Raw genomic sequence first — 12,196 nt, forward strand, 5'->3', positions numbered from 1 at the left:
AACAAACAAATGAGAATCAGACACGTAGTGGACTTGTCACTTATAACTATGAACGGTGAAGTCAGTGGAGCAATGTCTACAAAGTTCAGAGGGAAAAGGATTTTCAACATGGGTTGCGGTTTGCCAAGTCTGAAGGTAAAACTGCCATTCTCAAGCGGACCAGAAACAAGGTATATACCCTAATGCAGACCTTCAGGGGGAAAAAGTAGTCGAGAGTGTCATTTAACAAAATAAGAAATGCACCTTTAGAGTAGATGACATGAAGTAAAGTTATTCTAGATAATCCCCCATTTCCCCCCATTTAAATATCAACTGGCCAAGGAAATCAACAGCTTTGGAGTAAAGACTACTCAGGATTTTGTGAACAACAGACTGGTTCCGAATGCTGGGCTCAAATGAACCCTTCTCCATTTTGGTTTCATGTGCCTTCTCTTCATGCTTTGCAACGTCCTCAGGAATATTCTTTCCCACCAAGATGGAAGGAAGGTTCTACTTCATGCACTTTAATGAATCTGAATCTAGTATAGGGGGTCTGGGGAGAGTCATCGGGAGTGGTACAAAATTGTGGGTCGTCACTCTGTATCCCCAGCCCTGAGAAGCCTGCTGGCATACTCACCCGGAACCATGGTGCACCACCACAGCAGCAAGGTCATAGAGGCAGTTCTCCGGGCCACTGTTCTCAGGCTACAGAACAAGGGAGAAGGTATCCCAGGACTGAGTTAGGAGCAGTGGTCAATGACATCGGCATCTCCCTACCTCAGTGACCTCTACCCTCTATTTGTGAAGACTTAATTTTACCGAAAAGACATCTTTTCACCAGGCTAACAAAGGTAATTACCTTACCTCTAGTAAGTAGCATTTCATGTCTAGGCCTCTCAGGGGAAATTCTACATATGTATCAACTTTGTTTCTTAAATATGCTGTCCAATGAAATCTTTTCAAATGTAAGCATAGCACCTGGATGAGAGATAAAGACAAAAATTATAAACAATTTACCTTTCAATCAAAATTAGCTACTTGGTACTAATGTCTCTGAAATAATATTTTAGGTGGCCTACCAGCTTTTCTTTGGATTCTTGATATTAGTTTCTTCCATGAATACCTTATTGTGGTACTGTGATTTATAACAGTATGTTTTTAGTCTTTGTCTCCTTTCCTGGCACAGAGCTTCTAAAAGCCTTGAAATTTTCTAAGTGAGGAGAGCCATGTAGGTGTCTTTTTATGTTAATGAGGTATGGGCGCTCGTTGCCAAAAGAACCAAAAAATCAGGAGAGGAGAGAGTTGGAGCTTTCAGTCCCACCCCCCGACCCCCAACAGGGGAGAGGGACTGGAGTTTGAATGATCAGCAGTGGCCAGTGATTTAATCAGTCAGCCTGTGTAATGAAGCCCCAAAGCAAAGGGTTTGGAGAGCTTCTAGGCTGGGGAACCAGAGCTCTTCCACGTGCCACCATGCTGGGCCCCAAACTCCATGAGGACAGAAGCTCCTTTGTTCAGGACTTTGCCCTTTGTATCTCTTCATCTGGTTGTTGATTTGTATCCTTTAACATCCTTTGTCATAAATTGGTAATCTAGTGAGCAAACGGGTTTCCTGCGTTCTGTGAGCTGCTCTAGCAAATGAATAGAACCCAAGGAGGGGGTCATGGGAACCTCTGATTTATAACTAGTCGGTCACAAGGAGGGGTAACAATGTGGACTTGCGACTGGTGTCTGAAGTCCAGGGAAAGGGTCACAGGAACCCTCAGTCTGTAGTTTGTAGTTGAGAAGCATAATGCACAAAGTAACAACCTGGGCTAGTGACTGGTGTCTGATGGGGAGGGGGATCTTGTGGGACTGCGCCCTTACCCTGTGGAATCTGATTCTAACTCTGGGTAGATAGTGTTAGAATTGAGTTCAATTGTAGGACACCCATGGTGTCAGAGAAGTGCTTGTTAGGGGCATGGTGGGAAAAAAAAACCTCCACACATTGTAAATAGTGATTAGGACATATTTACTTATGAATTCTTAAAGGGTGTATTTAGTTTTACTGAAACCCTTAGAGACCAATGCAGAACAGATTATATAAGTATAAAGTTAGAAAAATAATTTGTCTTCCAGTCAGTCATAAGCATTTTTTCCCTCAAAACTGCATTATAATTTGAAACTCAACACTTACCTTGGGTAGTTTCTGAATCCAAAACTTTTTAGTGGACTTTTGTTTCTTCTTGCACTTGTGGCACATATATAACTCTGTCTCATCAAGTTCTTCTAAGTCGGTAAAACTGCGAAGACAATCTAAAACCAAATTGATTTGGGCAGCATTAAAACAGGATGTCTTTTATAGAGGCAGTGTACTGTAGGAAGAAAAGACTATGAACTTCGAAGCTGAACAACTCAGGTTCAAATCTCAGCTTTATTAGCTATATGACCTTAGAAGAGTCAGCCTTTCTCAGTTGCAAAATGGAGACCAAAAAAAAAAAAGTCTACATTGAAGGACTGTTGTGAGGAAGAGAAATAACATGTATAATGTGCCTGGCATCATGTCTAATAATCTGATGATGATCAATTCATGAAAGATGGTATTATTGTAGTTGGGTTTACCATTATTAGTAAAAGAATTAATCTGGATAATTCTGATAAAAATGGTTCCCTAATGAAATCAAGGTTCAAAGAGCAATTTTCTCTCAGTATCTTACATAACAAAGGACAAAGCCCCAAGTTCATAAAAATGTCAAGTTTACCTCAAACATTTTCAGTCATAACTTAATAAACATACATTACAGAAGGCTGCATTATTGACCTTCCTATTATATATCTCCAGTGAATCCTTTGCTTCACACACTGCTCAGAATCCCCTAGATAAACCACAGCTATATTTTTTTCTTTTAAAGATTTAACTGTGTAATCTGGGATTCGGTAAACTTTGGCCCCAAGCTAAATCCAGCCACCTGGTTTTGTAAATAAAATTTGGAACATAACCACACCCACTCATTTATATACTCTGTGGCCGCTTTTACACTACAACAGCAGAACGGAGCAGCTGTGACGTAGACCTTATTTGCTGTAAAGCCTAAAAACATTACCATCTGGCCCTTTATAGAAACAGTTTGCCAAAGCTTGGCAAAATTAGTAATATATTCATAAGTCCATGTATCAATAAAATGTATGTATTGTTCTGTGAGAATAAATATATTATTTTTTTAGAGAAATATGAACGCCTATGTACTCACCACTCCAGTAAGGAAAGGGACTCTAGTACTTGAGAAGCCAGAGTTTATGTGAATGGCACCCCCTAGAGTTGTTCAGGGGGCAGCCTGTGTGGCAGCCCTGGTAAGAGCTTCCTGAGTGCCTCATCCCAGTCAACCCTCCCCCAACCCCAGAAGCAGTCATTATCCTGACCTCCGTTTAATCATTTCTTGGCTTGTCTTTATGTTCCATATATATGCATTTATGCATCTTTAAACAATATACTGTTTGGTTTGAGAAGTTGGGTTGCAAGCACAGACCTAGCGTATAAGGAAAGGCAACACTCTCGCTGTGCTTGGAGTCTTCAAGTCATAGTCAGCCTTGGCACTAGAGAGAGTGTGAGAAAGAGCCCCTTCAGGGGAGTTAGTGGGGCAAGGTCTAGCAGGGATTAGATGTGGGCCGGGTTCTACACAGGCCAGCATGTAGCCAGAGGCCCATGTACTCTTTTCTTTTTTTAAGCATACTTTATAAAGCATAACATATTATATTAGCTTCAGTTGTATAACATAATGATTCAATATTTGTATATATTGTAAAATGATCACAATAAATCTGGTTACCTTTAGTCACCATATATGTTTCAAATTTTTTTCTTCTGATGAGAACTTTTAAGATTTACCCTCTTAGTGACTTCCAAATATGCAATACAGTATAAACTATAGTTAGCATGCTATACGTTACATCCCTGTGACTTTATGAGTGCAAGTTTGTACCTTTTGACCCATTTTACCCACCCTCCACCCCGATTCTGGCACCCATCAATCTGTTCTCTTTATCTGTGAGCTTGTTTTTTAGATTCCACACATAAGTGAGGTCATACGGTATTTGTCTTTCTCTGTCTGACTTATTTCACTTAGCACAATGCCCTCAAGATACATCCATGTTGTCCCAAATGGCAAGATTTCATTCTTTTTCTTTTTTTTTTCTTTTTGGCTCCGTTCGGTCTTCATTGCTGCACGCGGGCTTTTCTCTAGTTGTGGCGAGCGGGGGCTACTCTTCGTTGTGGTGCACGGGTTTCTCGTTGTGGCGGCTTCTCGTGGAGCATGGGCTCTAGGCGCGCAGGCTTCAGTAGTTGCAGCACGTGGGCTCAGTAGTTGTGGCTCTCAGGCTCTAGAGCACAGGCTCAGTAGCTGTGGTACATGGGCTTAGCTGGTTCGCAGCATGTGGGAATCTTCCGAGACCAGGGATCGAACCTGTGTCCCCTACATTGGCAGGCGGATTCATAACCACTGTGCCACCAGGGAAGTCCCAAGATTTCATTCTTTCTCAAGGCTGAATTATATTCCATTGTGCATGTGAGTGAGTGAGTGTGTGTGTGCGTACCACATTTTCTTTACCCATTCACCCATCAGTGGACATTTAGGCTGTTTCCATATCTCGGCTATTGTAAATAATGCTGCAATGAACATGAGGGTGCATATATCTTTTGAAATTAGTGTTTTTGTTTTCTTTGGATAAATACCCAGAAGTGGAATTGCTGGATCATATGGCAGTTCTATTTTTAATTTTTTGAGGAACCTCCATACTGTTTTCCATAGTGGCTGCACCAATTTACAATCCCCACTAACAGTGTATGAGGGTTCCCTTTTCTCTGCATCCCCCTCAACACTTGTTATTTGTTGTCTTCTTGATGACAGCCATTCTTACAGGTGTGAGGTGGTATTTCATTGTGGGTTTGATTTTTATTTCCCTGATAATGATGTTGAGCATCTTTTCATATACCTGTTGGCCCTCTGTAGGTCTTCTTTGGAAAAATGTCTATTCAGATCTTCTGCCCATTCCTTCAGCTGACTTTTTAAAAATTTATTATTTAATTTATTTATTTTTGGCTGTGTTGGGTCTTTGTTGCTGTGTGCGGGCTCTAGTTGCGGCGAGCAGGGTCTACTCTTCATTGTGGTGAGCGGGCTTCTCATTGCGGTGTCTTCTCTTGTTGCAGTTGCAGAGCACAGGCTATAGGTGCACGGGCTTCAGTAGTTGTGGCATGTGGGCTCAGTAGTTGTGGCTCATGGGCTGTAGAGCGCAGGCTCAGTAGTTGTGGTGCACGGGCTTAGCTGCTTTGTGGCATGTGGTATCTTCCCGGACCAGGGCTCAAACCTGTGTCCCCTGCATTGGCAGGTGGATTCTTAACCACTGCATCACCAGGGAAGCCCCCTTCAGCTGACTCCTGAACAATGCAGATTTAAACTATGCAGGTCCACTCATACAGATATTTTTTAGTAGTAAATACTACATGTATTTACTACTATAAAAATACATGTATTTTACAGTAAATACACACTTAGTAGTAAGTACTACATGGCCTGCGGTTGGTTGAATCCATGGATGCAGAAGAACTGTGGACATGAAGGGCCAACTATAAATTATACGTGGACTAACCCCCTCAGTGCTCAAGGGTCGACTGCAATCAGATTTTTTTTTTCTACTATTGAGTTGTGCAAGTGTTTTATATATTTTGGATATTAACCCCTTATCAGATATATGATGCAAATTCAGTAGGTTGCTTTTTCATTTTGTTGATGATTTCCTTTGCTGTGCAGAAGCTTTTTAGTTTAATGTAGTCCCACTTGTTTTTGTTTTTGTTGCCTTTGCTTTTGGAGTCAGATCCAGAAAATCATCACCAAGACTGAGGTCAAGGAACTTACTGTGTATGTTTTCTTCTAGGGGTTTTAGGGTTTCAGGTCTTACATTCAATTCTTTAACCCATTTTGAGTTAATTTGTGTGTAAGATAGTGGTCCAGTTTCATTCTTTTACATATGGCTGTCTGGTTTTCCAAACACCATCTATTGAAGAGACGGTCCTTTCCCCATTGCATATTCTTGGCTCCTTTGTCATAAATTAACTGACCATGTATGCATGGTTTATTTCTGGGTTCTCTGTTCTGTTCCATTGATCTATGTGTCTGTGTTTGTGCCAATATCATACTGTTTTGATGACTGTAACTTTGTAGTATAGATTGAAATCAGGAAGCATAATACCTCCAGCTTTGTTCTTTTTTTCTCTAGATTGCTTTGGCTATTCGGGGTCATTTGTGATTCCATACAAATTTTAGAATTATTTGTTCTAGTTCTGTGAATAATGACATTGGTATTTTCGTAGGAATTGTACTGAATCTGTAGATTGTCTTGGGTATTATGGTCATTTTAACCATTGATTCTTCCAATCTGTGAGCACAGTATATCTATATCTTTCCATCTGTTCGTGTCACCTTCGATTTCTTTTATCACTGTCTTGTAGTTTTCCAAGTACACGTCTTTTCTTTTAATTAATTTTTATTGGAGTATGGTTGCTTTACAATGTTGTGTTAGCCTCCACTGCACAACAAAATGAATCAGCCATACACATGCAGATATCCCCTCCCTTTTGGACTTCCCTCCCATTTAGGTTACCACAGTGCATTAGGTAGAGTTCCCTGTGCTATTCAGTATGTCTATTTTATACATAATATCAATGATGTATATGCAAGTACACGTCTTTTACATCCTTGGTTGGATTTATTTCTAAGTATTTTATTCTTTTTGATGTGGTTGTAAATGGTATTGTTTTCTTAATTTCTCTTTCTGATAGCTCATTGTTAACATATAGAAATGCAACAGGTTTTTCTACGTTGATTTTGTATCCTGCAACTTTACTGAATTTGTTTAATTCTAACAGTTTTTTGGTGGAGTCTTTGGCATTTTCTATATATAATATGTCATCTGCAAATAGTGACAGTTTCACATCTTCCTTTCTAATTTGAATGCCCTTATTTCTTTCTTGCCTAACTGCTCTGGCTAGGTCTTCCAATACTATGTTGAATAAAAGTGACATAAGTGGGCATTCTTGTCTTGTTCCTGATATTAGAAGATTTCAGCTTTTCACCATTGAGTATGATGTTAGCTGTGGACCTGACATATATGGCCTTTATTTCACCATTATGATGTTAGCTGTGTGACCTGACATATATGGCCTTTATTATGTTGAGGTATATTCCCTCTATACCCACTTCGAGAGTTTTTAGCATAAATGGATGTTGAATTTTCTCAAATCTTTTTCTGCATGTATAGACATGATCATATGATTTTTATCCTTCATTTCTGTAAATGTGGTATAACACATCGATCGACTTTGCAGATGCTGAACCATTGTTGCATCCCTGAAATAAATCCTACTTGATCATTGGTATATGATCCTTTTAATGTATTGTTGAATTGGGTGTGCTAATATTTTTTTGAGGTTTTCTGTGTTTATGTTCATCAGTGATACCGGCCTGTAACTTTCTTTTTTTGTGGTGTCCTTGTCTGACTTTGGTATCAGGTAATGCTGGCCTTATGAGTTTGGAAGTGTTCCCTCCTCTTCTGTTTACTGGAAGAGTTTGAGAAGGATTGTATTCTTCTTTGAATGTGTGGTTGCATTCACCAGTGAAGCTGTCTGGTCCTGGACTACTGTTTGTTGGGAGGCTTTGATTACTGGTTCAATTTCCTTACTAGTAATCAGTCTGTTCACATTTCCTGTTTCTTCATGATTCAGTCTTGGTAGGTTGTATGTTTCTAGGAATTTATCCATTTCTTCTATATTGTCCAATTTGTTGGCATGTAATTGTTCCTAGTGGTCTCTTATGATCCTTTGTATATCTGTGGTTATCAGTTGTAATGTCTCCTCTTTCATTTCTGATTTTATCTATTTGAGTCCTTTTTTTAAATAGTTTTTAATACGTGATTTTACTTATTTATTTGGCCATGCCACGTGGCATGTGGGATCGTAGTTCCCCAACCAGGGATTGAACCATGCCCCCTGCAGTGGAAGCACAAAATCCCAACCGCTGGACTGCCAGGGAATTCCCAGTCCTCTCTTTTTTACTTGGTAAATCATAGCAAAAGGTTTGGCAACTTAGTTTATCTTTTCAGAGAATCAGCTCTTAGATTTATTGATCTTTTCTGTTGTCTTTTTTGTCTCTAATTCATTTATTTCTGCTCTGATCTTTGTTATTTCCTTCCTTTTAGTAACTTTGGATATCATTTGTTATTTTTCTAGTTCCTTGAGCTGTAAAGTTAGGTTCATTATTCGAGATTTTTCTTGTTTCTTGAGGTAAGCATTTATTGCTGTGAACTTCCCTCTTACAACTGCCTTTGCTGTGTCGCATAAGTTTGGTATGTTTTACTTCCCTTTACATTTGTCTGAAGGTACTGTTTGATTTCTCTTTTGATTTCTTCTTTGACCTACTGGTTGTTCAGTAGCAAGTTGTTTTCATCTCCACGTTTGTCATTTTTCTAATTTTCTTCTTGTAGTTGACTTTTACTTTCATACCATCATGGCTGGGAAAGATGTTTGATATGATTTCAGTTTTCTTAAATTTATTAAGACTTGCTTTGGGAATTCCCTAGTGGTCCAGTGGTTAGGACTCCATGCTTTCACTGCCAAGGACCCAAATTCAATCTCTGGTCTGGGAACTAAAATCCCATGAGCCACACAGTATGACCAAAAAAAAGAGACTTATTTTGTGGCCTTACATATGATCTACCTGGGGAATATTCCATGTGCACTTGAGAAGAATGTGTATTCTGTTGCTTTTGTATGGAATGTTGTGTATATATCTGTTAAGTCTGTCTGATCTAATGTGTCATTTAAGGCCAGTGTTTCCTTATGGATTTTCTGTCTGGATGATCTATGCATTGATGTAATTGGGGCATTAAAGTCTCCACTATTTATTGTATTGCTATTTCTCACTTTAAGTTGGTTAATATTTGCTTTATATAGTTAGGTGCTCCTATATTGGGTGCCTAAATATTTACAAACGTTACATCCTCTTGTTGTATTGACCCCTTTATCATTATATAATGTCCATCTTTGTGTCTTATTACAGTCTTTGTTTTAAAATCCATTTTGTCTGACATACCTATCCTAGGTTTGTTTTGGTTTCCATTTGCAGGGAATATATTTTTCCATCCCTCTACTTTCACTCTGTGTGTCCTTATATCTGTAGTGAGTCTCTTGTAGGCAGCATATAGATGGGTCTTATTTTTTTAGCCCATTCAGCTGCTCTGTCTCTTGATTGGAGAATTTAGTCCATTTAAAGTAATTATTGATAGGTATGTCCCCACTGCCATTTTGTTAATCGTTTTCTGGCTGTTTTGTAGTTCCTCTCTGTTCCTTTCTTCTCTTGCTCTCTTCCTTTGTGGTTTGATGACTTTCTTTAGTGGTATGCTTGAATTCCTTTCTCATTATCTTTTGTGTATTTACTGTAGGTTTTTACTTTGTGGTTACCATGAGGCTTACATAATATATTTTAGACTTAAAACTTGTAACAGTCTATTTTAAGTTGATAACAAGTTCAAACACATTCTAAAGCTCCATTTCCTCCTGCCCACATTTATGTTTTTGATATCACATCTTTATTAGAGTATAATTAATGTCACATCTTTTTATCTTGTGTATCTCTTAATTATTGTATATTTTACTACTTCTGTCTTTTAACCTTCATACTAGCTTTCTAACTGATTAATCCACTACCTTTACTATATATATTTACCTTTAATGGTAAAATTTATCCTTTATGTTTTTGTTACTAATTAGTGCCCTTTATTTTCAGCTCAAAGAAGTCTCTCTAACAGTTCTTGTAAGGTCAGTTTAGTGGTGATGAACTCCTTTGGCTTTTGCCTGTCTGGAAAACTATCTCTTCTTCAATTCTGAATGATAAATTTGCCAGGTAGAATATTCCTGTTGGAAATTCTTTTCTTTCAGCACTTTGAATATATTGTGCTACTCCCTTCTGGCCTGCAAAGTTTCTGCTGAAAGATTAAGATTCTCTCCTTGTTTTTAACTTTTGACACTTTAATTATGTGTCCTGATGGGAGTTTTCTCTTTGTTGAAGTTCTCACTGTTGTTCATCCATTCTTCTCCTGAGATGGTAAGCATCTTTATGACCATTATTTTGAACTCCTGATCAGGTAAATTACTTATCTCTGTTTAATTAAGGTTCTTCTCTGAGGTTTTATCTTGTTCTTTCATTTGGAACATAGTCCTCTGTTTCTTCATTTTGCTTGACTCTATGCATTAGATACCACAGCCACCTCTCCCAGTCTTGAAGGAGTGGACCTTGTATAGGAGATGAACCATATTGCTCAACCATGCCCTAGCTCTTGGTTGTCTCTCAAAGCTGGAGGTGTCCCTCCCACCGGAGTCAAAAAATTGGGGTCCAGACGAGGGTATAAACTCCTTTCTGGGAGATACCAGTGAGCTGTGGCAAGGCAGAGGGAGAGTGCAAAGATGACCTCCCTGGCCTGTGTTGCCTGAGAGTACCTCCATAAGCCCCTAGGTGTGTGCCAATCCAGAAGCCTGCCTCTCAGGTCAAAGCTCCAGCATAAGTAAATTGGCCTCTTTTCCAGGAAGACTTGGGGTTTTAGGCTGCTGTCTGTGCAGTGCCCTGGAGGTGGTAGCCTACCAAGCACTATCTTCAATGGTTAGAGTCCTGTGGGACCCAGGAACACAAGTCCCTCCCCCGTGTCCTCCAGAGACAGGCAGTCAAGGGGCATCCCATGGGCTGCAGTCACAAAAAATGGGGCACCAGACATGTCTAAGAGCTCCCCTTCAGGATATAATGGAACTGTGGAACATGGCAGAAGGAGAGGACAGCACCCATCCTCCAGGTTCTCTGGAAAGGATTATAGTCAGCCCTTAGGTGTGTGTGTAATTAGAAGCCTACCCCTCAGGCTGCAGCTATGATGATAAGCATATACGCCTCTTTCAGAGAAAGGCTGAGCTCCTAAGTCTGTTGCTTCTTGCTGTGCCTGGAAAGTGATAGCTGTTTAAGAGCTCTTTCTCTATTGGTTACAGCCCTCTGGGACCTGTGAGCATAAGCCCTGCTGGCCACCACAGCCAGGTGACATAAAGGTGTCCCCTGACAACAGCTACAAAAATCCGAGTGCCAGACAAGGGTGTAAGCTCCTTTCTGGAAGATATTGGTGAGCCAGAGCAAGGCTTTAGCCTTGCTAGAACACAAAGGTTGCATCTGCTGGCCTCCACTCCCTGAGAGCAACTCTGTAGGCCCCTAGAACTGCGCCAGACCAGAAGCCTGCCCCTCAGGCCAAAGCCCCTGGACAAGCAAAGCCTCAGAAAGACTGGGTATGTCTGTCTGTTTTCTGTGCAATGCTGTGGGGATGGCAGTCTGCCAAGAACTGTCTCTCCATTGTTATAGTCTCATGGGATGCAGGAATGAATGTAAGCCCCTCTGGCCTCCAGAGCCAGGTGATAAAGGGGCATCCCCTGACGGGAGCTGCCAAAACTGGGGCACCGGATGCATGTGAAAGTTCCCCTCCAGGAGATGCTGGTGCTCTGGAGCATGGCAGAGAGCCTGAGGATGGTGCCTGCTGTCTGGAGCAAAACAGAAAAGGAGTGTAAAGATGGCAGCAACCCAAAGCAAAACAAACACACACACACACACGCACGCACGCACACACACACACACACACACACACACACACACCGCGGCTCCGGCAGGTTTTACCAAGGCCAAGGGAGAGCATGAAGATGGCACCACCAGCCTCCATCCCTGGAGGGTATCTCAGCCGGCCCCTGCCCCTCAGGCTGATGCTTTAAGGCCAGCAAATAAGCCTCACATAAAGTCTCGGTGCTTTTCAAAGGTCTGCTTCTGCATGGGCCCCTAAAGTGAGCGAGTCCGTGCACAAGCCCTTTAAGAGCCATTTCTGAGTCTCGTGGGTCTGGTGGATGCAAGCCCTGCTGGTTTTCAGAGCTGTTTTGAGGCCTCGCTTCTCAAGTGCAGGTCTTAAAAGGTGGGGTGCCTGGTGAAGGGAGGAGCTCTGGGTTTTGAGTTCCCTCCCTATGTGGGTTGCTGCCCTGGGTGTGGGCTTATGGTGAGATTGTGTCTCAGCCTCTCCTACCCACTACAATGTGGTTCCCTTCTTACTTGCCCAATGTGCAGGAGTCACTGTTAGTTTTTAGGGTTTTTTTCAGAGCAAATTGTTCCATACGTAGCTGTAG

General features: G+C 40.9%; 1 protein-coding gene across 3 annotated transcripts in view; it reads right to left on the reverse strand.

Moving 5' to 3' along the window:
* USP3 (ubiquitin specific peptidase 3) overlaps window positions 1-12,196 on the reverse strand; it is a 214,862-nt gene that overhangs the window by 4,455 nt on the left and 198,211 nt on the right. For all 3 annotated transcript variants that reach the window (XM_033437088.2, XM_033437089.2, XM_004274724.3), the window contains 3 exons: window positions 2,153-2,271; window positions 844-957; window positions 617-684 (listed from right to left, as the gene is read on the reverse strand). In XM_033437088.2, the coding sequence (XP_033292979.1) occupies window positions 617-684; window positions 844-957; window positions 2,153-2,271 (301 nt within the window). The remainder of the gene's footprint in view (window positions 1-616; window positions 685-843; window positions 958-2,152; window positions 2,272-12,196) is intronic.

This window comes from Orcinus orca, chromosome 2, assembly GCF_937001465.1.
Source record: "Orcinus orca chromosome 2, mOrcOrc1.1, whole genome shotgun sequence".
NCBI lineage: Eukaryota > Metazoa > Chordata > Mammalia > Artiodactyla > Delphinidae > Orcinus > Orcinus orca.